General features: G+C 39.9%; 3 protein-coding genes across 8 annotated transcripts; 1 reads left to right on the top strand and 2 right to left on the bottom strand.

Moving 5' to 3' along the window:
• Positions 1–282: 282 nt before the first annotated feature.
• LOC103994046 (uncharacterized WD repeat-containing protein C17D11.16) lies at positions 283–8,658 on the bottom strand. Of its 2 annotated transcripts, none has more exons than XM_009414310.3 (17): positions 8,557–8,658; positions 7,849–7,980; positions 7,533–7,723; positions 7,381–7,460; positions 7,193–7,291; positions 5,734–5,857; positions 5,568–5,626; positions 5,365–5,430; positions 4,888–4,958; positions 4,710–4,806; positions 3,714–3,788; positions 2,185–2,283; positions 1,571–1,711; positions 1,463–1,492; positions 1,328–1,390; positions 845–922; positions 283–770 (listed from the first exon to the last, which is right to left on the bottom strand). In XM_009414310.3, exons 2-17 carry the CDS (start codon positions 7,965–7,967, stop codon positions 684–686), a joined length of 1,479 nt encoding a protein of 492 aa, XP_009412585.2. In that variant the 5' UTR covers positions 7,968–7,980; positions 8,557–8,658; the 3' UTR covers positions 283–683. The 2 variants fall into 2 exon arrangements, with proteins under 2 accessions (XP_009412585.2, XP_009412587.2); XM_009414312.3 differs by having other exon boundaries at positions 8,271–8,657.
• Positions 8,659–9,086: 428 nt separating this feature from the next.
• Positions 9,087–14,560, top strand: LOC135584566 (uncharacterized). 3 transcript variants are annotated; one of them, XM_065162737.1, is made up of 8 exons: positions 9,087–9,194; positions 11,012–11,073; positions 13,379–13,522; positions 13,671–13,744; positions 13,858–13,912; positions 13,958–14,041; positions 14,106–14,233; positions 14,343–14,560. In XM_065162737.1, exons 1-8 carry the CDS (start codon positions 9,149–9,151, stop codon positions 14,419–14,421), a joined length of 672 nt encoding a protein of 223 aa, XP_065018809.1. In that variant the 5' UTR covers positions 9,087–9,148; the 3' UTR covers positions 14,422–14,560. The 3 variants fall into 3 exon arrangements, with proteins under 3 accessions (XP_065018809.1, XP_065018811.1, XP_065018810.1); XM_065162738.1 differs by having other exon boundaries at positions 9,091–9,194; positions 13,979–14,041; XM_065162739.1 differs by lacking the exon at positions 13,958–14,041 and having other exon boundaries at positions 9,090–9,194.
• Positions 14,561–15,018: 458 nt separating this feature from the next.
• LOC135645931 (pentatricopeptide repeat-containing protein At5g65560-like) lies at positions 15,019–20,791 on the bottom strand. 3 transcript variants are annotated; one of them, XM_065164845.1, is made up of 2 exons: positions 18,818–20,791; positions 15,019–15,870 (listed from the first exon to the last, which is right to left on the bottom strand). In XM_065164845.1, exon 1 carries the CDS (start codon positions 20,774–20,776, stop codon positions 18,908–18,910), a length of 1,869 nt encoding a protein of 622 aa, XP_065020917.1. In that variant the 5' UTR covers positions 20,777–20,791; the 3' UTR covers positions 15,019–15,870; positions 18,818–18,907. The 3 variants fall into 3 exon arrangements, with proteins under 3 accessions (XP_065020917.1, XP_065020918.1, XP_065020916.1); XM_065164846.1 differs by having other exon boundaries at positions 18,839–20,791; XM_065164844.1 differs by having other exon boundaries at positions 18,844–20,791.
• Between the last annotated feature and the right edge of the window lie 5,682 nt (positions 20,792–26,473).

The following is a 26,473-nucleotide window of genomic DNA, read 5'->3' as shown; positions in this document are numbered from 1 at the left end:
ACACGTGCGATAACAACAAACTCTCGCAGTCACGTCCGGGGGGGGGAGGTTCTGTGGAGGGACGGTGCAAGATCCACGTCCTTCCACCACAGACTTGTGCTCGGCTATGACGGCAAGTAGATCTGTGGAGAACGGCCAAGCCGTTCAGGCATTTGAGCTAAGAATTTTGACCGTGTTGTGATGCATGGCTGTAATGAGACATCCGTCAGAATGATCATTGCAAGTCGTCTCTAATACATACATATTTCGTGTACTTGAGGAACCACAACTGCAAGAATGCAATGAGAAGACATTAACATCACCATTCCATTTGATCAAACGTTATTCCATAATTCAGTGCATAAATTTTACACAAAGCCAGTGACATCTTAGAAATGAGGAACATATCTTAGATGGTCCAACAATTTGAATCAACCTCTAAATATGCCAACTTATGTATGAAGCGACGAAATTTTAGTTCCACATCATCAGTTCTGTTTTGTTCTTGAGATGGGGAAAACATTTTCATGCCACCACTCAAATGCTTTACATGGGTATTCAAATCACACACTTAAATAAAGGTGACGGAAAATGTGCAATTGGGAATGCACCGGAGAAATTCTGCATATGCCTGCTTTCTGGTCTTGGACAAAACTTTTAATTTTTCATCTCTAGTATTGAGCTATATATAGGAAGGTTAAGGTTCAATCGGTTGGTGGCGGATCAATTGTTCGATTGCTGTACTTGCCAAATCTACCACCAACCCCAAGATCGGATAAGGTGTCCCATACCTACGGCAAAGGAAACCAAATTGTGAGAAATTAAGAAATGAGAAAAAAAATATTTCACTATGGTAGTTACTCACCTCCAATCTTCCCTTGGAGCCCCCGATCGCTAACAAGAAAGGGCTATCATCTGAGAAGGCGATAGAGAATATGGCTCCCTGGTGACATCAAATCAAATTATCACAATTGTCACTTCATGAACTTGAATAAAACATAGGAACACAACTTTGTTACTAATCAGCATATGATTTTCATTTAAAGACCAATCTGCTTATTAAAGGACACAATTTATTTTCCATGGATTTTCATATTTTGCCATTTAAAATTGTGATACTGTACAATGCAGTCATTTGAAAGATAAGCACTTTGCTACACATAATAGCATTAACATCAAACTAGCATGGGGCAGCGTATTAACATCACATGTGAATGAAAACACAGATTCAGAGAAATTAATATTGTGTGTTTTCTACAAGAATGCAGCCCAAAGCTTTATCGTATCTAATTACAAATTTCAAGATACATCAAGTCTCCTAACTACTAAACTGAAACATCACACTTACCGCCTTTGGGTTCTGAGATGCAACACATGATGGTTGATTGTTTGACAAGTCCCATAGCTTCACCTGTTTTTTCAATTGGCCATCAGCATATTATTTTATAATCTAAATTCATGAGAAATAAGGACCATCTTTTACCGTCTTGTCTGTTGATCCGGTAGCAAGAAACTGCATGAATAATATGCCAATAAGTCATCATCAACATTAATTCCTTGGAAATAAGCAAAAGAATTAATAGCAACATACATTTGGAGCTGCAGGATTATAAGAGACTGAAGAAACAGCTTTATCATGTGCATGGAGAGTGAAACTTGGCTTGGAACTGGAATCTGTATCAGATGAAGCCCGGACATCGAAACCTTGAACAGTACCATTCTCAAGACTCACCTGAAGCATATTAGACAGGTCATTCAAAAGGCACATAAGCAGCTGAAGGAGCATTGTACACCAAATAAAGTACCACTTTTTTTGTCCTAAATTGTGAATTATTTAAACATAAGTTAGACAAATCCAGAACCAGAGCAACAATATAAAAATCCTTTCTACAAATTTGATCAAGATTCTTTCACATCTAAAGCTACATTTTCATCAGTCATAGAACACAGTTTCCTTTCCGATAACTGATATCTTCCGTGATTGTGCAAAGTCCACCATCAGCTTATGCAGATAGTTATAAAGGTATCAAGAGATAGGTCATTCTGTCTGATGGTGAAGCCACCACCACCAAATATCATTTACCAGATGAGCTTTGATTGGTAAACAAAAGGGTTGGTGGGAGAACCACTAACCATATTCTGAGATTCAAAGTCTCAGACATCCCACAACTAGAAAAAGTTAATATGGTGAGGAAGAAAACTCACCACAAATGAATGTTCTGAATGTGGGTCCCATGCCAAACTCTCAACATCAGCTGTGACACACCATTCATTAGAGACCTGATTACTTGATCTCATATCCATCTGCAAATAACAGGGTATAAGAAAATTAGTTACAAGTTAAGGCCACCACTGAATGGCCAATTTACATTGACAGTACCAATTTACATGAAACTGCCAAAAAAATGTTCTTGAACATTCATTTTCAATAAGAAACTCAAAATCTAACACTTTAGACCAGAAAAAAAGAATCTGAAAACGCAAGCTTCTCAGCAAGAAAAATACTAAGAGATGGTCCATAAAGTTTAATTTGATTCTTGGAACTCGTCGGAGAACAAATTTTAAGAATTTGATGTGACTTTGATGATAAAAAGAACAAGCATTTACAAACCAGGAACTATAGAAAAACCAAATATTAGCATATTCTAGATAAACAACTTTTGGAAATCCAAAAATTGCTTATAGTGTGTTAATGTTTTGCTAGTACCCATTTGGGCTACACTGCCAACCAACCAAATATCAATAGCAACGGTGTTAGTCCTCACTTAAATATTTTCTTACATCTTGATGCAAATGCTGCTAAATGGAGCTGATTAAGTACAATGCACATAATCATGTTTTCCGCTGTCAAGCAACATTTGCAGCACACTTCACCCTGCTTGTTCCCTTTTTTTTTATGATGCAACAGATGGTCATAAAAAAAAGCACATGAAAGAAGCACTATAAATTGCCTGCAAACAAACCCAGGACAAGTAAACAATTCTTTCTTGTTATACTTATTTCTGCAATATCTATCTATATGATGGAATGAATGAGGTCATTTTATTTTTTCTAAACAAACTTAAAGAGTCATGATATGTCTGGTGGTCTTAAGCTCAAAAGTCAATATTATTTCATAAACCATCAATTCGATTTAGATTATAATTTTTCTGTCTTCTTTTTCTTGAAGTGTCTGTTGATTTTTTTTATAATATTTACTGTTTCCGAATTTAGTAGATGTAAAGATTCAAAAAAAGGAAGGCTAGTTACGCTTTCTAGCTAAAAGAGTTCCAAAGGACTCAGAATTATCATAAAAGAGAGTTTTGAACGAGGGGAAAAAATTAAAATATGCCATAATGCTATCTCATTTATTTAGCATCTAGACCCCCATCCAATTTAACAAAATCATATCATTATTAGTCTATTGCAAGGATCAACTTGCTGGAAGAACAAGGAACAGACAGAGAAATTACTACAAGTAATAAAGTGTACTTTAGCTTATTCCGCTAAGTATCTCTCTACTCTTTTCCTTTTTGTAATTTCATCTGTTACTTCTTTTCTTAACCAAACTGCTGCCAGTAACAACTAGCAGACAGTTGCTTTCATCAAGCTTACAACCCAAGCAACCAATCAACAAATAGCTAACAAGCAAGCAACTCATGAGCGACTTGGTTAATTTGCATGTGTCCTATGCACCCTATGCAATGTTATGATGGAACTGCTCTGCATCAATTAGAAACATAATCATCCCTTACCATGACTACTGATTGATCAAACGAACCACTTAGAAGAACTTCAGGAGAATGATGATTCCATGCAACTGCCTGAACCTGTAAAGTTGTGAAGTAATTATCGAACTATGTAGCAGAATGTCATTTAGTTTTGAGAAACCAAACAAAAATTATACTGTCATAAGTTACCAAACAAAGTCCACGCTACGGAAAACAGAAAATACAAGACAGATTCACAGACTTAACATTTTTTTGCTTCATCAAACTTTAGGTTCATAGTATAAATAGCTAAAAGCAAGAAAGACTAGCATTTCTCAGTCAGATCAATATGTTCTAACTCTGGTTCACACAAAGGGAAAAATAGATTTTCCTCTGCCCAGACAAGGGCTGAGCATTTAAACTGATTATTTTGGGTGACTTAGATGAAGACCATTTTTGACTAGGAGCTCCAACGTACTGGAGATGCATGAAAATAGAACTCAGAATGTCTTGCCAAAGATAAGCCATGTTTCTTCCCTAAGATAATTTTAGTTTTTTTATCTGGTTGCATTTAAACCTTTACAATTATCGACCTAATTTTGGGTGTTAATTTTGTGGCACTTGTCTCAATTTAGCACAATATTGCCATTTGAAATCTCTATCAATTTATAACATGTTATTCCATTTTGTCTAACATCATTGGATCTTACACGTTCATTGAGTTTTTCTTTAATTCCTAGAATCAAAGATCATTTATTTGATATTGTGGAATGATTAAGATAAACATTGTAATTGGAATAGCATGCAATGAATTAAAGACAACCTAAAAAAAGTGTAGTATTTTTACACATGCAATTACTCAGAAATGTAGAAAGAAGAACAATCACAAGAAAAGAATAATAGCAAACCTAAAACATATAAGGAGTATTTGAGTTAAAAAAAAAAACTAAGCTTTTAGTTTTATACTTTTCTTCAAGAAATTAAGTTTTGGCCACACATTAAATTCAATATTCTTCACTGCACATTATAAAAAATATTTACCTTATCTCTGTGGTGCTCCACTGTCACAGCACATTTGCCACTGACCACATCCCAAATCTTGACTGTTTTGTCAGCACTTGCACTAGCTAGAACATTCCTGAGATTTCATAAAAGAAACATTATGAAACAGATGCAATCATAGTATAAAATGAATAGCATCATCATTGAACATGCTCACCTCACTTCTTTGTTCCATGCAAGCCCAAGTACAGAGTCTCTATGGCTACCCTTCTTGTACTTCACTGATGTCTACACATGTCACATTCAAAGAACATGTAAGAACCAACAGAGTAAAAGGCTTCAGTAAAAGATCATCTTATAAGATGAAAATACATGAAGAATTGAAATCTGCATAAGATGACCTATCAAATTACAATGTAATTCATCAGAGTTTAATAGCCTAAGAATTTAGAACCTTCAAGTCCTCTCCGACAAGTGAATAACATTGTTATAGATAGTTAATCCCTCAAGTGTGCATATGATGGAAAAAAGGACATTAGGTACTTTTGAATTGCAAGGAAATACCACAAGGTAAATTACTTTAAGATTGCAAGATATGTCCCATTAATTTGTTTAATAATATGACCACATGGGGTGATTGAAGCAACTCAAGGCCATCAGCTACAGATTCATTCAAAAAAAAAAAAACACAAACCTTTTTCCCTTTTTTCTTCTTCTTTGAGACACCCCCCAACACTAGGAAAGGTTGAACCTCATCAATCTGTCAAAGTCATATTATACAATGTAAATAGGTTCTCGATGCTTACCAATGAACTAAAGGATCTAGACAATCAGACACAAAATAATGTCAGAATTATAGACACTCAACCAATAAGATTATGAACAGGAAATGCATACCAAATCAAGGTCCCATATCTCGATAGCTGGTTCCATGGAGCCAACAGCTATAAAGTTTCCTGCAGAAATCATGATGATGTAAAATCAAAGAACTGAGGAAGTTATTCAACAATAGTAAGACAAAGATAGTATATTACATAAGCAACAAGTGAAAGGCATGGGTCACCTTTATCACCACTTTTAAGATTACAATCAAGCCAAGCTGTACAAAGCGGAAAAGCTGGAAGGATGATATCATGATGAACATACATATTCGAATCACCATCCTCTGATTCTTCAAAGATCCAAACCTGCCATATGGTTCAAACCAAATTAAGCTTATCAAGCATGCTTGAATTTTACGAGCAGAAATTCTCACTGACAAAATTTATATGGAAATAGGATACATGCTTCAGCAACTTTGCATTGTTTTAACGGGGTGTTGACATCAAAACTACTCATGTCGGTAATTCCTACAAAAGATTTAGATAGCTTCTTCTTTCTATGCAATTTAGGCAAGAGGAGGGAAACACAAATATGAAGCGGACAGAACCAGTTCACCAAGACACCAACTACCTATAAAAGGTAGTAAAGGTCCTTTTTTTGTGGGCTTTATTTCAGCAGCGGTATTGGCTCATCCACTCCAACTATCCAGCTATCATCCAATCCAAGCACCTTACATCATAAGAGATGCTGGATTGATACAATAACATGTATGGCATATCTCATGCCTTCACAAGTCCATTACAGGAAATAGCATCATCCTTGTTTACCACAAGATGAGAAGAATGTCAAAACAGGAAAGTCCGCATGCATGCATCAAATGTTTCCTGAAGAATAACAAATATGATTTAATGTGTTTGCCAATTTCTGTATTAAAACTTGGAAGGAGAAGGCAAGAAGTCAGCAGTGCTAAAAGATACATCACATGGGTGGTAGGTGATTTTAACCTTTTTTTGGCTCCCCACAAGTGGGTTACAACTCCATATAAATGTACTATGCATTGCAGCTATTTAACAAAGGATTAAAATTTTTTATCTAAAGGAACATTTTTAGTATGGACATAAAAAAAGCAAATTGCATCAAATATATTACATGACCACAAGGTCATGCCTCTAGGTCCAGTTCAGTTGTCTCTACTTAAACAAGAAACTGTCCATGAACCACAGTAACTAGACCAATCATGAGGAACCCCATAACTAACATCAATCATCACAATTTATTTTCTTTTATCAGAAGTTGTCCTGACTGCAAGCCCGATTATGATATTGCAGCCCAGTTCATCTCTTGCATGAATGCCAGCTTACTGCAAACCATCTTCCTTAGGTCATGTAATCAAGCATTATATCAATAAGAGGACAGCAGAAATATAGGCCAGCAAACCTGAACAGATGCAATGTTCCAACAAATCAAACCAAATGTTGTTTTCCACACAATCTATGATTTCAACAATTAGCTGTTGACTTAGTAAGTTTGGTAAATGCTTATTTTCTTCAAGGCCAAAATCACAGCTAAAGACAAACACATAAGATGAGTACTGAACAAATACAAGTAAAGGTGGAAAAAAAAATGGAGGAAGTTGACAAAATATATATTGGAAAGGTAAAGGAAAAAAAGATAAGGTTTAGATCAAGTTAAAGACATGCCTCAAGATGGCTGACTTCATCTTCATTTCGTGCACAGACTATAACTGCATCAGTTGGTTTTATGGTCATATCTTCTATCTCTTCATCATCATCGTCGTCCTAGTAAAAAAAAAAAATTTAAAAAAAATATTACTTTTAAGACATTACAAAGAAACATACATTAGCTGTACTGATGACGAAAAACTCACATCCTTGTTTTGCAGATAAGGGTCCATCTCATTACTTTGATAGTAAATGTCCCCTAAACCAGTACTAAATAGCTCGATGCCTGAAAAGTAACAATTTTCAACAATGAACTAAAAATGTAAAATCATGATAATTAGAGGGGAAAAGTTGGTACCATCATCTTCATCATCATAATGGTCCATGTCAAGTTCCCGGAGGCCATCAGCGATATCTTGGAAATGAGAACCCTTATCCCCCTGGTCTTTCGATAAAGCCTCAGCAGTAGCTAATGCATGGGTGACTTCATCTGCATCTTTGGAATCATCAACGTCCATATCCACTTGTTCATCTTCGTCACTGTCTCCGCTGCACAATCAACACAGGCAATCATTTGCAAGGCCGCCAACCAAAATTAACGATGCAATTTACTGTCAAGCATCACATTTTGGAACCACTGAGTGGAGATGAAGAAGTCCAGCAAAAGATTTTACCTTCTTCTCAATGCTCCCGTTTTCAAAATCTCGTCAATTTCGTCTTTAGAGGGTGGCTCAGCAACCACTGGGGAGCTCTTGGATGCTCCCTTTGGGACCCAAGTCACTGCCGAAATCATTTTAGCGTGGAAACTGTGCAATGGTAAAGGGATTCAGTAACAAAATTATTCAGAAGCACTTTTTTTCATATGTTCTTCTCAGAAAATGGTCAAGAAATAAATTTTTCCCAACTTTACTTCACAGAGAATCATGATTGGGATGCATAGAGCTAAAAAGATTAGAATTAAATTGTGGGCACTCGGGATACGGTGTGTTCCATGTCAAATTGAAGAAACTACATAGGAAAATGAAAAGGTATCACCGCCCAAAAGCTTAGTATCAGAAAGACATAACTACGTCTCCTACAATCCTTTTCCGCTCACCTCGACAAGATGGACTGATGGTGGACAACAGATGAGGGGCAGACAAAGAGTCAGCGACTTGTGGAAGGAATAGCACGAAAGATGCGGCCGCTCGCCGACGTTTCAACGATGGCGATGAGGGCGACGGTGGAGTACGGCAAGATCAGGGTAAAGAGAGAGCCGACGGCTAGGGTTTCAGCAGATAAGCAACCAACTAAAGCAAGTAACATCCAAGTCTCAACCCGCGCACCGTAAACACGAACCCTCAACCTTTCCCCGGGATCGAGAGATCGAGATCGAGGCTTACCGACGGTTGTATGGCGGAGGGAGGGACGGAAGGAATAGGCAAGCGATTGCGACCGCAGGAGTGCGTGCGTGGCCTGCGTGGCTGCGTGCGACGGGCTTCGAGAGTTCGAGGGACAAGTTTAGGAATAGGGTTTAACTCCTGAAAACATTTCTGGTTTTAGTTCTTGGAAACGGTTCAATAATCGTTGTTTTCAGAAACAAAAACACACATCCCAGCTGCCCCCGCGAACGGAAACTTGATCATGATGCAGTGAATCTGAAACACTCAATCACGTCCACCGGCAACGAGCTTCTCTGTCGAACTGGAGGAGCTTCGACCGGGGTAGAACCGGTTCGACTCTGGTAGCGATCGAGCTGGTCCATGCCTTTTCCGGGTCCGTTTAGATCGACCAAGGGACGATTCGCCCGATTCGGTTCGACTCTGGGAAAGCTCGAGCCGGTCCATGCCGATCTGAGCTCAGCTAATGATTCGGGCGACTGGGAATCGCGCGAACCGTGTGACCGGTTGAAGGTCGACCGAAGGTTGCAGCTGCCAATTAAAAGCTCACCTGCCCCACCTGCACCTCAGACCGAGATCGAAAAGGTCGCTGAAGATGCCTGTGAGAGTGGTGGAGAGCTCGACGCCTTCGCAAGACTCCGGTTAGATTTTACTTTCCGGGAGCTTCCTCCTTTTTCTTGCTTTCGATACTAGATATTTCTAGGCCTTTCTTAGATCGATCGTCTGCTAGGGTTAGATCTTCTGATGTCGATTTTAGGATTATATTTGCATTGAGACGAGACTTCTTAGGGCTTTCTTAACTTTAGCCCTTCTGATGTGTCTCGTAGGATTGTACTGCATTTTGACGAGTTTGTTTGTGGTGGTCGATTTCTCATTGTCAGTTAAGTTTTCTCACAGTTATGACAGAAATATGATGAGTGGAATTATAAGGTTGTAGTTGTATTGCAACCGACCATCTTTTGCCCGGGAATTTGAAGAGTTGTTCTATATTAGGACATCGAGACTTCCATTTTGCAGCTTCAGGCCGATGCTGTCATCTTTACATCCATGTTTCTGTGCTTGTGGGAGTTCGAATTTAGATTATCTTTGTTGATTGATTAGGTACATAAGTTCGCAGATCATGGTGTGCCTGCAAGGAAGAAAGTTGCTGGAACCTTAAGTAGTGTTCTTTTAATATAACCGCTTCCTTTTATTAGCAATTACTTTTAGATTTTATGGACTTCTAAATACCTAATCTGTAAAATTACAGTAGTAAACTGTTCAAATGTACAATAGTAATTCTGCATTGATTCAGCAGATTGATTAAATCATTTTGTTCATGCTTAACATGTCTTTACAGTTTGTATCTTTTCAAATTATATGTACAATTAGCTATATGGTTATTTGTTCAGAATTTGACGATGATTAGCTTATAAGCTATGGTCTATATATTTTCATAATTTCTGACTTGAAAGAGATATGAGTTATTTTTTGGTTGATATCAGCTATGAAGTTTGTGTTTTGCTTGCCAAAATTAGTGGGATTTAGATTAATGTGATAGCCGATTATGGACCTAAGCTTCTTATTTGTCATCTCTGATTCGGTTGTAAATATGACTTCTGGTACATTATCCATTGATTTTGAACATGGAATGACAACATGCTGAAGAAGCACTTGGAGGGACCCATTATAGTTTGAATAAATAACAGACAATTGCCTTCATGTCTATCGTGATTGACGTAAGAGGAGCTGGAAAAGATGGGTAGCTAACGTAGATTAAGCATAGGTTTGATCATGGACTACTATGGAAGTCGTCAGTGGTGATATTTTGGAATACATTAGATTCCTAGTATTGCAAGTTGAAATCCCATTTTGATATTGACTCAATGTTTTGAGTTTTTAGATCTCTTAATTTGAGTTTAACATGAAGCTGATAATTTAAATCGAAAAATAATTATAACAATTTATCCACTTCATACAATTGCAAGCATGCACTAAATGCCACCAATTTTGGCACTGATTTTCAACCTGTTCATGTGATGCAAATTTTTTGGGTTGATTTCATTGTTCAGTATGAATCACATGTAGTCTCTCGTTTCTCATTCTTTTGCAGAACGAAAAAATGATGGTAGGGTATTAGGACTATGTTTCTTTGCTTGTATATATCTTGAAATGCGATTTTGTTAGAATGAAGTTTCGAGCTTCCTTATATTGATAAGGAGGTTGCATTGTCTGTTTAGCATTTCCTTTACATTGATAAACACATGAACACTGTCCTTTCATACTGATGTGTGTTTGGTTTTGCATGTGGATCTTATTATATTGGATGATGCCACTTATTTGAGCTGATTTTTGGTTAGCCACTCTTAGATGACGTGCATATTGTTGCTTGCAATCTTCATGACATGTGAACAAATTTCTGCTATAATGATATTTAAAGCTAATTTGGCACCATATTGAAGAATAAAAACATGTACAGGACTAGAATCAAGAACTGGACGTCCTCCACCTCCTTCTTGTTCACTTTTAAGTGCTGGGAGGGTGAGTACTTTAGTTCTGTAAAATTTCTGTTACGGGTAGATGTTTCATCAAACTTGTTGGTATTTCAGTTATCTGTGACGCAAGGGGATCTTTGTTTTCACATGTTAGAGTTATTATCTTGTTTCTTTAGATATTTACCTCCAAATTTTTACTGTAATACTTGTATAATGCTACTTGGCATCCTTTGGAGAAGATTGATAGAAGAGACATTCTCTTTATAAAATATGTGCTTGCCTGTTTTCTTCACTTGTCATGGGAACATTGGCAGATGCTTTGTGCTGCTTATTTGACAAACAGCTTATATGTGGGTCCATATAGTGATGGATTTTATTATCTTGTCCCAATTTCTCCCTTTCACCACTTCATAATTGTCACGACCTGGTTTTATAGGATAATTAATCCATTAATTTTGTTGAGTCTGAACAACGGGTCCAAAATACTTAAGTCAAAGTTTATTATAATATGAGACCCTTATTAGTTAATCTTAATCTTTTGCTCACTTCCAATATGGGACTAATCGGGATGTTCTAATCTCCCCGATTGGCTTGATGTCCTCGTCATTAATCAGATCCTGGTGCATGTGAGGTTTAGCCAAGTAGTGGCTCCATGCAATGACATGCCCTCTGGTCTCGTCCACGGGTAGCTCTTTCCTATTTGAGCCTCTCATAATGCCCTAATACTTGGTTTTGATATCAATTATCACGATCCAACCTATTAACCTCATTGATCCTGAACTACTGATTTAATATGCTTAATAATCTCAAGTTTACAGTGGTACATCAATCATACCTTTGTGGTCAATCCTAGTCTTTTACCTACTTCCAATGTGGGACTAATCGGAGTGTCAGGGTAATAGGTCAAACATGTATACGATTCTTCATCATATGAATTTGTGTAAATAACCACCCGCAGAGAATATTATTTAAGAACTCTCTTCAATTCAGAGTAAGTGTTGTTATGACTGGAGTCCCTGTTTGTGATGGAGCATATTGTTAAACTCAAAATGAAGAGTTCAGACCTTTTCCATAGCTGTAGTTCATATGCATTAATTCAGCTTATGCAATGTAATGCTTGCAATGGTAGTTTAATGTCATATACTAGTGTTAATGTAGAAAATACCATGGCTTTAAAGGAGAAAGCAGCTGGAGTACATAACCAGCACAAAAAAGCTTGCTGGTAAGTTAGACTGTTCTGATGATGGGGTCACCAGATGTACAAGAATGAGTTTACCAGATCTAAAGATCATGGACCAGTAAAGTTGCCAATATTTGAGATCATTATATTCACACATGGTTAGGTCTCACCCAAGGACAAGCCTTCCCAGGAAGTCCTTGCTGGGATTTTATTGATCATCTGATGTTGGATATTTAATATCTCTATAAAGGAGGTCTATGTATCAATACACTCATCTCAAACAAATATAACCTATTATAATTGACTATTGCATCTGTTGCATCATACAGCGGAAGTGGCTACTATAATATAGAAAGCAAATGCTGTCAACTTGAGTACTCTCTTTAGTTCTTCCTACTGTATTTATCTATGTGGGGGGTGGTTTCATGATAGAAGAGTCCATAGTGAATTTTTATTGTAGCAAATTACTGGATTAAAATATAATTCATTGTCATTGTTAATTCACTCGTTTGGTTGCAATTTGTCTTTGGGATCATGAATTGGATCGACTTGCCTTTTGCCCTCTTTATAAGTTTGAGGGCAGGGTTTGTCTGTAGATTTTTGTCTTAGAACTCCTTTATGCAGATGTTTGTGTCCCCAAGTATATGATACTCTTGCGGTGAGCACTCTGTCACAAAATAAAGAAAGAGTCTATTAGTATTATGTATTAGAGTAAATGTTATTAAATAATGTAAGTCAATCAAAGAAAATAAATATTGAAAGGTCTTATCATAAACTAACAAAATTTTTTATGGAAAAAAAGAAAACCATTTGAAATAGTTGGTGCAGTTAGTCTTACATTTTATTATACTGGTCAGTTTTCTAGGTTACCATGAAGGATAATAGGTAAGAAGCATCAGGATGCTCTATATTTCAGGATATGCTTCCAAGGATCATGCTGGTAACTGTATTGTCCAACGAATTATGCTTTGAAGGTTTCCAAATGTTACTATTTATGGAGGTTTTTCCTTCTTACGAAGGCTAAAGATATATTTCGCATATTAAGAATATTGCATTATATATTATGCTATCTTTCACCTCAGTATACTTCCTAGAAATGGTTGCTGGCAAACTCGAGAACTCCTTTTGATTCTTCCTCTATTTGGAATTCAGCAGCTAGCTTCCATTGCAGGCTTTTTCCGGTACCCAGAATGTTTCAAGTTTGCAAAAAGATGAAGCGTGGAAGGTTAATGTGCGGATCCAAGGAATTGACCTTGATAATGGCTATTTATGTGGCACAATGGAAGCACTAAATGTTCCCTTAGCAGACACGCCTGTAAGAAGATTTACCAACCTTTATCTTTTCTGCTATTTACATGTATTTATTTAACATCTTTTATCACATGATTGTTACTTACCAACCAGAACGTTTTATCAACATAAAGCAGTCTTCACAAGCAAATATTTCTTTTGCACATATTCAGGTAGTTACTTTTTGGGAGGGAGAACTAGTTGATGGAAATAATTTCACTTTTTTCACCAGGAAGTGGGAAGCAACGTATGGCCTTTTCTTTTTAGTTTATTTATCACGGATGCTGATTGATTATACTGTAAAGTATAATCAGCTTTACTTATATTCATTAACAAGCGAACCCTTTCCTCACTTTACAGGCCAGAGGATGATATTAGACATTGGTCCAAGTTCCCATCTTTTGCTCCACTTCTGGTAAGAGAACATTGATCCAAATTTGATCTATATGGTTCTGTCAAGTTGAAATTTCTGCTTCGTCAGAGTCAGGTTGAGGCTGATGGTGGTAAAAATATGGATCTGAGTAACTATCCGTACATATTTATGGTACCCTCTTACCTAATCCTTGTACTTGTTAAAATCATATCTTGACTTGCCATACATATTGCAGCGATGGAAGGAGCAGTATTTTGTTAATGTCGGAATAGACTGTGGCTTGACTATTGCGGGCTTCTACTATGTTTGCTTTTCTTGTAGTGATGGTTCCATCAATGGCTTTTATTACGATCCTAATAGCAGGTTGCATCCCGAATCTCCCTCATTTCTATCTGCATTATACATGATTATTCATTGCAAATCTGAAAATACATTATTTGATTCTAACAAACATTTGTTTGGTAAACTGCAGTCCTTTTCAGAAGCTCGAGTTGAAATGTATCCCCGGGGGTTGTTCAGGTTATACTTTCTCGTCGTATCAACTGCTATAAAAGTCTTATTTTCTAATAAAGATCTGTGGGTTGTGTAAAGATAGTTGGATGTCTTGGAAACCATGTTCTTAATACTTTAAAGCCTTCCCAAGCTGCTTAGATGGTTTAAACATGTTGAAATTTGGCCTTTTATTTGTCTGAGCTTAAGTTGGCTTTTCGTGACGAGAGATGTGTCATTCAAAACATGATTAAGACCAGTCATCCTAAAACAGCATCATTGTCCAGGTTTTGTGGGCTAAGAATAAGAGATAGTTGATCAAGCCAACTCTTTTTAAGCGATCTTCTCAACATAGAAAATCCTTATGTTTTCAGCTCTATTGACATCTTATTTATTATTGGTTAGGGCATTGTTGTACGCTCGATAAGTTAAGTTTCTTTCATGTTCGACGCTCCTTGCATGTTGTATAGTATAATATTAAAAAAAAAAATCATGTTTTTCTCTTCTCACCGAAAGGTTGGATGGAGGTTGAATGCTCGCTTTCTCTATACTTGTGATCGAGTCAAGTGAGTTAGTTCCTCACTCTTGCTGTGCTCGAGTGTAAGAACAAACCCATTTGTTTGTTTTGCCATGCTTAGCTAATGCGACAAATATTCCACTTGCAAACGAAATTTATCTTGATTGGAATATGTAGATCTATGCCTTCACATGCTGTTGTGAAGCATAACAGCCGAAGACGCAAGCAATGATAACAATTATACAATAACTTTCGCTTTGGAGAGGGAGAAAGGGTTGTAAATGTAGCAGCCTCCAACCCGTTAAAATGTGTTAAAGTCGACACATCTCCGACCATCTCCAAGTCGTCAGGCTGTCGTCGATGATTATTTAAAAAGCGTGGAGGCACAGAATGGCCTTTTTCTTCTTTTGCTTTATTCTAGCAATGATATTGTGCTATCAGCAACCGTACATTCTTGAATCTAAGGGTGTACACATCACAAATCGACGTCTTCAGGTTTGCACAATCAAAGCTCGACTAGCGGAAACAATCCTCTCTCTCTCTCTCTCTCGTCTTGGCAGGCCGGTGAGACTGACAGACTACTACATTCTTTTTGGCGCCAAAATGCAACTATAACGTGGCCAGTGATACATACCGACTATACATTCTTACCACAAATTGTTGAAGGGCTCAAATGCTCATCATCTCAAAAAAAAAAGATAAAGAGGTACATGCCAAATTCAAGAGCTAAGCTAATCAGCACCATCACCGAATGTATATTAACCTCCTTCGGTGTTCAAGATGAGATAGGCAAGTATTGGACATTAGAGAACAACCTTACTTCCAAAGACGGGCAAGCATAGCTGCTCGTAATATACCACAAAAGTAGTTCCCTGTAGAGTTGCAAACCCTCCACCTCTCCTGAGCCTACAGGGAGTTGCACATAAATCTTGCTTAATATTACAAGCCTGAACACAGAGAGAGGCACAAAGCTTTCGTGTCAACTTCTGCCCACCTGCAAGAGAAGGAAACCGAGTTTAATGTGTTTGTAGTTGTAACCTAATAACAGATGGCTCCGTTTGTCCAATTACTCGTTAATGATCAAATTAGAAGTTGATTGCTAATAAAGATACAGCTCAATGATTTCATGGAAAGAAACTTGAATGCATAATTTTGCATTGGTGGTGTATAATGGTACTGACAAAAAAAGTGGTCATGTTTTCCGAAAATACATATTAGTTTTATCTTGTGTCGAAGTGGAAAAATATACAATAACTAAGCTAGCATTTGTCCTGCTACAACATTGTGGCATGATGCGTCGAAGATTAAATGAAAAGAATAAAACCAATCAACGTAGAAGCAAAAATAGAAAAGCAAAAAAAAAAAAACAATCAAACAGGCAGAAAATTCCTTGTTCTGAATAATTTATAATGAACAATAAGTGTTTCGGATAGCCTTGCAATTTGGCCACATGCATGGCATCTTTTAACATGAACAAAGGAGAAACAACATGTATTTTATAGTGTTTCCCAAACAAGGTTCCTATTACAAGAAACAAAAACAGTTGAGACATTTAATGACACATCACAGCTTCAGAAAAGTCCATGCATTTATTTATATTTTTCTTTTTTTCTGTGGAGATTCTATCATAATCATTTTTTGTGCAACTACTGACTTCTTGACGACAATCTATCGATACGTTAAATAGTTAGATATGCAACTAATGACTTCATAATTAATTTGACAAAAAATGAGCAATCATGTTAAAATTGGCACATGACTTTATGATAATTTAGATAGTGAATGTAAAGAAAATTTTATCATGACCAGAACAGCTGCGGGTGAGAAGGTTTCGTCATAATCAACACCTTACCTTTGACAATACCCCTTAGCTACTAGCCTTGCTTTATAGGTCTCTACCTTTCCATCTACTCTGATCTTTTTCTTAAATATTCACTTGCAACCGATGGGTACAATACCTTCGGGTGCATCAACTAGGTTCCAAACCTTGTTGGAGTGCATCATTGACCTACCCATCTCATTATGGGGATATGCCCTGGAGACCGCAGCTTACCTTCTGAACAGAGTTCCAACTAAGCCGGTAGTGTCTACACCATATGAGATATGAAAAGGGAAGAAGCTCAATCTTAAGGTTGTTAAGATTTAGGACTGCCCTGCCCACGTTAAAAGATACAACCCCGATAAGTTAGAATCGAGGACAGAGCGGTGCAAGTTCGTGGGATACCCAAAGGAAACTTATGGGTATTATTTCCATCATCTCGAGGATCAAAAGGTCTTTGTAGCCAAGAGAGCAGTGTTCCTTGAGAAGGAACACATTTTTGGCGAAGATAGTGAGAGCATGATAGAGTTGAGCGAGGTTGGAGAACCAAGCTCAAGCACCACTCTATAGCCCTAGTCTGTTCAGGTACCTAACACATAAATTTCAACTTTACGTAGGTCCGACAGAGGTTGTCAAATAAGGAATCTAGTTTATTATTAGGAGAAACCTTTCCTTCGCTCTCTTGAATCGAGACTTTTAGTCTTTCTATTAGAGGGTGCTCTCGTCAAACAAGGAATCTACCTATCAATGCCCTCATCACTGCTCTCATCACAATGAGAAAGGGTAAGCCAACGAGGGTGCTAGTGGCGAGGGTCTTTATCGTCTTATTGTTGCCTTCACCACCCTAGTCACTACTCTTGTCGTAACAAGAAAGGGCGGAACAATAAGGACATTAGCGCCTCTATTATACCCATTGCTCCCACTATGATAAGTAAGGGTGAGTAACGAGGAAGAGGAGAGGAGGCGCCACTCACAATAGGAACAAGGGATGGCGACAACGATCAATGACGATTAATGGAGGATCAAGGGTAATTTTATCAAATTGATGAAAAAAGGACGTCTCTAAGTAGAAACCAATTAGGTGATGCCATTCTGTCATAGAATTAGCTAGTTTAGCCTATGTCGTACAACACTCTTAAGTGTCCGTCTATAAAGGATCAACCTATCTGAAACCTCTTATGGTCTCTTAAAGACCTGCAAAAGAGAATACGAGTTAGTGGAAACATTTAACTCAAGATCTCACAAGAAGCTATTTTAGTAAACACTTGATAGGCAATGTAAATTACAAATACAAAAGGCAATATGTCTACCCTGAACAAGAGATGGCACCGAGGCACATTCAATAACAGAGCTATCAATTGGTGCTTTCCAGGGTTTAAAATGTAAGAAATCCAAAGAACATGAACATAATATAATAAAGTATATGATTTTTCTTACATGTAACATGCGGCTTCTGAGTTATCAAATAAGAAGTAATATGACACAGAATGATAAACAGGTAAATATTTCAGATGGTAACCGAGTAAATAGAACTAAGCCTGCTGACCAACCACTTAAGATAGATACTAAATTAAAATCAGTCCCTTGCAAGATTCTGGAGCAAGCATGCACCACCAAATAGACAATATAGTTACAAGGAATGATGAAGCAGCAGCATTGCCGATAACTCTCTCTGTGTGTTTCTGTGTAAATAATTCTGATATATAATATTATACTGAAGAGGTTTATTATTACTGAAAATGCTACATATAACTCAACATGCAGGTTCCACACAAAGCACTATAAGCTCAAAACTAATACGAACATTAAAAAAGTTAATACAGAAAACATGTGCATTTTTGCAGCGATTATAATAGAAAAAAATCATAAGAAAACACATAACAACAATGAATATAAGATAAAGAAATTAATTACAGAATGTCTCCTAGTAAAAGCACCAATCAAGTGAATACTGACTGTTTTTCATGTTTCACAACAAGATAGCCAAGATATATCAGTATAGATCCATAAATAGGTGTCGAATTATACTGCATAATAAGCTTATCATGGAGGCCAAAATTATAAAACAGCATTAAAGTTGTTGCTGATGAAATCGAAAGTTGGTTTAGTTGTTGCTTTATACCGTATCGAAGAAAAAATTCACCTGACCTAAGTTCAGGATTTCAAGACCATCACAGCTTGAGGAATGTCTAGAGCAACAGCTAAGACAACACTATCTCCGTGCAAGCATTTTATCCAGAATTAGGCAAAGTACATAGATCTCTGTGCTTCCACAAAAACCTTCCTTGCAGGCTGCTTTAATTAACGAGTCAAAAACGAGAACGTCAAGGGAAATACTGTGCTTCTCAATTCCTTTAAATAGCTTTAGCAATTCCTTCAACCTTCTATTTCTAACCAGCCTGTGGATTAGACGGAGAAGAAGATCAGTTGAGAATCTGTATTCCAAGGATCTGATAAAGCAGTCAGTAGCCTCCAAAAACCTGCCTACTCTACAAAGACTATCGATCATCGTATTGTAGGTAATTCCATCTGGTGAAATGTTATTGGCACTCATAAAAGAGAACAGATGTTGAGCCTCATTTATCCTTCCATCTAGGTAAAACCAATGAAGTAGAGTATTATATGTCACCACGTTTGCAATAATTTCTCCACTATTCATCATACAAACTGCCATGTGAAGTTTTCCTCCATGGCAAAGGCTATGGATCACAATGTTGAAAGTCCTAATATTAGGAGTGATGCCCTTTTTTACCATGTCTGTAAAGAGCTTGATAACACCCACCCAGTGTCCTGCCTTACGGAGTCCGCTCATCACAACATTGTAATCAACAACACTGACATACCAATGCAGCTCAGAGCTCCTCTCTATCAAACATTTAGCCACCAAAACCTCCTTGGAATCACAGCAAAGGCAATTGAGAAGAATATTCAAAGTGAAAGCAGTAGGATATAATCCAATCCCCAACATAACTTCCAACTGATCGAATGCTTCTTTGGTCCTCCCACTCTTACAAAGTCCATCCATATATGTATTGTAAGTAATTTCATTAGGTTTCCAACCTCTGTGTACGCTTTCTGTCAGAATCTTCTCAACCTCATCAAAGTTGCCGGCTCTGCAAAGCGCTCCGATCAATATGTTATATGTCGCTGTGCTCGGAGTGCAACCAACATCCACCATGGTAGCCATCAAGCTTTTGGCTGGCTCAATTTTCCCTTCAAAGCAGTAACTTTGCACGATTGGTGTATAACTGTGGGTGGTGGGCGGACAATTCTCCTCGAGCATCCAGTCCAATACGCCCCATGCCTCCTCGATCCTCCCTGCCGAGCAAAGCCCCGTGATCAATGTCGAGTAGGTAGTCGAATCGGGACAAAGTCCACGTTTCTTCACCATCGCGATGACCTCATATGCCAAGTCGAATTTTTTCGTGCAGCAGGCGTGCAGCTTCACCAGGATATTGTAGGAGAACAGATTAGGCTTGATTCCCGAGAAGATCATCTCCTCGAACGTTGCCTCGGCTTCCTCGTGGCGACCGGCCGTCAAGAGGGCGTTGATCACGGTGCTGTAGCAGAGAACGTTGGGTTGGCATTCCGACCGTTTCATTTCTCCGAACAGTCTGAGGACGTCATCCGCTGAACCGACCTCGGCGACCGCCTTCATCAGCTTGTTGTACGAAGCGGCGCGGAACCGGGCGGGTCGCGAGCTGACCTCCCGGACGGAAGCGCGGCCCGATCTGGAGAACCTGAGCACCGCCTCGGAGAACTTCACATGCAGTTCTTCGCCGGGGGTGGAGGGATCTTTGGAGACTCCGTCGCGAGAAGAGGAAACCTCTTCGGTTTCCTCTTTTTCGTCGTCTGTCCGGGAGGGAGAAGAACGCGCCCAATCGAAAGCTTCGCAGGCCACGGCGGACATAAGGCGGCTTCCGTCGACGGCCTTGATAGGGCCGCCATGCATAAAGAGTGCTAGGGTTCTGAGGGCGGCGTCTGTTCTACCGATGGCTGCGGCGGTGGTAGCAGCGGCCCATTGTGGGTGGCGCTCGATGGACCCTAATTTGGTGGAGCTCCGGGTGGTCTTTTTGCACATACACCCCGCGATAGGATAAAATTGTAAAAACAGTGTGTATGACGTCGATGCCTTCCACACGGTTACGAAGGTTTTCTCCACAGTCGTCCATCTCACGGTTCTCGAGATCTCATCAAATAACGAACGGTTGTGATTTAAAGGAGAGGTGCATATATTTCTCTCTTCAATATGAATTTTTTAATGGATTGAAAAGTAAAAGAAGGAAAATCCAATCTATTTAACAAATAATTACAAACATTAATAGTGAGTGTGACGCGGTCGGCTCGGTGATTCGAATGTGACTCGACTCGATCCGGTCCGGTGCCAAATGTGTCTCGCAACCCAAATCGTTCCTTCGATCTCAACCGGGGAATAAAGATCAAACCCATACCGCAAACTCGGTCCACGTTTCGTTCCAAGCCGGTCGCTGTCTCATAATTCCGCCACGTGGGGTGGGCCCCGGCCCGCACGTGAAGGTGCGCCCGAACCCACAGAATTACCTCGCCAAAGCGGGGCGGCCCCACGGGCACAGCGTCGACAGCTGCGTCGGTCGCGTGTTGACCGGGCCCCACGAGTTAGGCGTCCCCTGGCTCCGTCGATTTGCCACCGTAGACCGGACCGGGGTCTGACTCGGGTTAATTAGATTGATTCCAAGGCTTTGCCGCAGTTAGTATTATATTATATTCCCGTACGGCCTCCAGTAGAGTAAAAAGTCCGGCCTCCCAACACGGCCCAGAGCGAGATGTCTTAAGATTCGTGTAGTCACGTGATGGAGGAAAAGCGGCCTTCATCCTGACCGTCCAAACTCCTACCAACGACCCCGGAGGACTAATAGGGAACGGCATGTATAAAGACACACGTGGAAATCGGCCACCGACACGCGGTCGATGAGTCTTCGAACGAACAGGAAACGCGAATAATTTGGCTGATTCAATAATTGTGTAATTTTTTTTGGCTTGTGAAAAAAAATAAGTAGAACGAAGAAAAGTACACTTATTTTTAATAATTGATTTTGAGACATTCGTAATTATATAAATATTATTTTTAATTGATTAAGGATTTGGATACTTTATTTGTTTTTTCTGGAAGAATCTATTTTAAATTCCACACCATCCTTTCCAAATATCCTTTTTCCAGTTAATTTAATGTAGTAGTTTAACATTCCATCCTCTTCCTGATCGCCAATGGATGCCAGAAGAGTAGCCTCCGTAGAGCACAGTCTCTCTCTCTCTTCTCTTCTCCTTCCCTGATTTGAGCTCACAGCTAATTGCAGTTTGCGGTGAAGCAGGAAACGGAGTAACGAACAACAACCACAGCTGCCTCAGAAATCCATCCAAAGTCAGACCAAAGCAAAGGTGAAGAGTATGAACAGAGAAGAACGCATGTTAATAGTCTATATATTTTGGCTGCTACTTTTCCTTTCTTCGATTCCTGTTGTTGCCAAGAGAAAGATCACAAGTGTATACATATTTATCCTACTACTCCTACTGCTACATGTCAAGGGTAATCTCGCCAGCAAATGAGCATGGTGACACAGCGGCGCATGATGTAGAACCTGCCTCGCTGCTCCTTGACTAGACGCACGCACCGGCTCGTAAACGACCTGGGCGTCGACCGCCGCCGCCCTTCCCTTGCGCTGGTGGACCCCTTCAGGAAGGACCCTGCTCTCTCTGCCACCACCACCATTCTTCCTCTCTCCTTCGACAGCTTCCACTCCTCGTCCATGTACGCTTCTCAAATCTTGGATCCCCCTTCCCTCTCCTGTCTCTGTTCAATCTCAGACTGAGATATATATATAGATAGCGAAGAAACAAGTTTAGGAGAGAGAGAGAGAGAGAGAGATTAGTAGGAAGAAGGCCGAAGAGACTCAACGATGGAGGTACGATTTTATATACGAAACATGGTAATGGGTAGATATAGAGAGGAGAGACAAATGGTAAATTTTAGGATTATATATATGGGATGTCCTATATATTTATCCTTACAAATTTGTAATATATTTTTTATAACAGAACTTTCTAAAATTAATATATATATTTTAAAATTACAACTAATAGTTAAATCGAAGTTAGATAATGACTACATACACACTTGAGTTTTTAGATTTTACCAGCATACATACATATACATGTAAAACAAAAGGAAATTACGCAGGTATAACACATGATTCCGACTTGACTCATCTCTGGTCCCGTTCAAGACATGAAAGCGGCTCTTTTGGTGGCTGCCGCATGCGCTTCCGCGACCACATCAAATTGACCCCGCGGTTCAATCACGTGAGTCACGTCTGCAGTGACTCACCTCGACGCCAATTGCTCGTGTCAACTCCACTAGAATCTTGCCGTGAATGTCCCCATCACATCGATCGATCCGATGATCGAACGTAATCACAAATTTCAACATTACCACAGAATTCTACCATGTAATGTCAATTATAAATTAAATGTAACTTCTCCGATAAGCAGGTCCACATCAATGGCCGTGTGACCTAACTTGTTGGACCTATGTGAAAGCACAGTACTAACATCATATGCTTTTGTTGAGATCAGTGATCGGCTAACCAAGTTACACGCTACTTGCAGGTGGTCCGGCAACCTTGGACGCATCCAATCTCATGAGGACCGTAGCGAAGTCAAATCGACGCGTGGAAAAGAGATCCAGATCTTGATACCATAAGGCTTGCGGCTCTTCGCTTTATCCGCTCTGGTTTCGTGGAGAGGGTGTGTGCGCTTCTATGAGTTGCCACAGTAAACGAAATAAAGGTACTACATTCGGGCGGACAATTCCACAAACAGCTTACGTGCAAGTACGGTGGTGACCGATTCCGACGCGGTCATACACACTCATAGAAGGCTCGCGCGGGGACCGACAGAATCCGACGAGCGAAGTCGCGGCTCGTGACCACGGTAACCACCGCCAGGACGATCGAAAGAGAGAGAGAGAGAGGCGATGCGAGGACGACGGTGGTGACGGTTGAGGCGTCACATCGGTCGTCGGTAGTACGCCGGGCACCGCCACGCCGACAGCAACAAGGACATCACGGGCGCCCCACGCAGACGCAGCCCAGCCGTGTGATGGACACCCGTTTTAACCTCGCCCCAACGTTTAATCACCCGCACCATGCTTGGGGTCCACACTAAATCAAGCATTAACTCCGCCACATTGTTTGATTACCACGTCATGCCTGGTATTCATCCCCCACGTTGATAAGACAGCAATTACAACCAAAATGTTCATCATAAAATAGATAACCTAATTTATCGATGAGAACTGGTTAAAGTAGGGTTTAGAAAAAAATGATGCATGACAGCACACAAAAGTTCACAGCCAAGCATTTGCCTCAACTCTAATCAGATTCGATCCATCAACATAAACATTACTATATACAATAAATTGATGTTACGGTATCCCATTTCACACTATAAATTGTGGAATCTGTCCTCATTGTTGAAGAACAGATCAACACAAAGAAACCACATGCAAATGCTGTCATTCTATACTGGAGGGCGTGTGATAACATTTGTCTCTACAATAGATGACAATATTAGCTGAAGATAGTGAAGTCAGTCAGATCTCTCCATTTTGAACTTTAAGATGCAAAGAAATCCATGCATGTATATGACACTGGGGTACGGAAACATGGAGAAATGATTGATTGTGAGAGATATTTTACTGCAATGCATGAACCAAGAAAATTAAGCTGATATGTGAGAGATACAGATTATGATGGGAGATAGGACGGAATAGTCGGAAGCATCCTTCGCAATCCATGCATGATGGTAACCCACGTACATGCTCTCCACAGCCACCCTGCACTGTACATGAGAGGAATTAGTATTTTACCTGAGGGAAAAAGAACACTTGTTTCTCCTTGAATCTGCACAAAGTTGATGGTTCTGATGCATCTAAAAAGAGTCAGCATCTGCCGATGCAGCATCATCAAGATTCTCATATCTCCCATGTTCCAAGCCTCTCTTCTGAGCGTCACACAGTACTCCCAGAAGGAGGTGGAGTTCTCTGGTAAGAGAGCTTGTGAATCTTCATGATGCTGCACCAGCAAACGGTGACTGGCGTTTGATATACATGAAATGTCGTGAAGCAAAATGCCAGAAACATATATAGTTTGTACTAGGCTTGATGAGGGAGACAACAGAAGACCCACTTCGCATGCGTTACAGATACGAAAGAAGAGCTCAATAAAGAGATAAAACTAGGAATCCAGAGAGCTAGGAGGAGAAGAAGAGGTGGGGTATTTATAGACCAAGTATTTCATGTGGGTGGGAGAGATGATCCCGATCATTGCATGTGCGAAGTGTATTCACAGAGAGAGACAGCGAACGGAGTGAAGCAAAGTGTTGTACCACAACATCAGCAACACTTACACATCGCAATCCATGGTGGCCAAGGGAACCAAGGTCTTTTACTCCTTCCTGACCTCGATCACTCGAGTAGAGAGAGAGAGAGACGGGTAAGGTAAGAGAACCTTCCCCTCGAGGAAGACGGAAGAGACTCCCCATTGTCGTGGATGATGGCGATTCAGGTTCCCAGGATCAGTTGCGATCCCTACAAGCATTCTGACTTGGGAGGATTTGACATCCATGAACGCCAAAACAAGCCCAAGATTCGAGTTTTCTCTCCTTCACCGACTTCTTCTTAGATCTCATTACACTTGCATTTGAAGGGAGACGTGAAATTTCTGGCTCGAAATTGACCTGCTGCTCTCCTGACCAGTGATGTGTATGCCATTAGAATGCGGCCTTCATGGTTTGATCATTCCAATAATTAGGCACAGTTTCGTCAAGCTTACACCGTAGGTGGAGAGCACAAAAGAAAAGGAAAGACTTGAAGGCATGCAATCCAATTCCATCGATTGGACGGGCTCATTGGACTCGTCCGTCACGCCGGTCGGCCGTCCTCTTGTCCGTGTCCGTGAGTCGCGTCGAGCTCTCTTGGTTTGCGAAGCTTTGATGGCCACATCCTCGATGCCTCCGTCATCTTAGAATATCGTAACCCGATCTTACATCAGTGACAGAGACCCACGTGAGCAAGATCCAAATGCCCAGCGGACGATGGCGCGCAGCTGCCTCCCACTGCTCGCCCATCACAGCAAAACATGACTGGGCCCCTTGGTCACGGACGGTCCAAATATGATCAAGCTCTGTAAGGGAGAGATAGAGACGTTCCAGTTCCACCTGGCTTCGTGTAATGGGAAAGGCGTTACTGTTCCCTGTCTTGCCCGAGGCGGGGCATGGCCGGTGGTAGGATGAGTTGTACACACGCAGTTCGGTGCCTCGTGGGCGGCTGGAGACGCCCCCAAACGCGCGTGAAGCAACCGGACGAAACCGACAGCAGCCGGTTCACTCTGTTCCTCGTCCTTCCCTCCGGGGAAGCACTGAGGAGGATTCTTGTGGTCTGATCTCTCCTTCGTACGGCCACGTCGCCGACGACTCTCTCTCTCTCTCTCTCAAGAAGTACTTGCTTCGAAACGAAAAGGTAATAGTAATAAGCAACTGATGCATGTAGTTAACCGGGGAGTATGAGGCTGGTTAGGTGTGTAACCTTTCATTTGATTACGATACCCATCATCCTGCTTTGATGTGGCTGGTTGTTTGATGGATGCATGCAATCAGTTGTGTGCCTGTGCATTACAGCTACTATGTGTTCTGGGGATATGCATATGGGCATGCAATTCAAGAACATGTTACTATTATATACACA

This window comes from Musa acuminata, chromosome BXJ3-8, assembly GCF_036884655.1.
Source record: "Musa acuminata AAA Group cultivar baxijiao chromosome BXJ3-8, Cavendish_Baxijiao_AAA, whole genome shotgun sequence".
Lineage (NCBI taxonomy): Eukaryota > Viridiplantae > Streptophyta > Magnoliopsida > Zingiberales > Musaceae > Musa > Musa acuminata.
The sequence above is the reverse complement of the archived record's forward strand: the minus strand, read 5'-3'. Positions and strand labels throughout refer to the sequence as shown.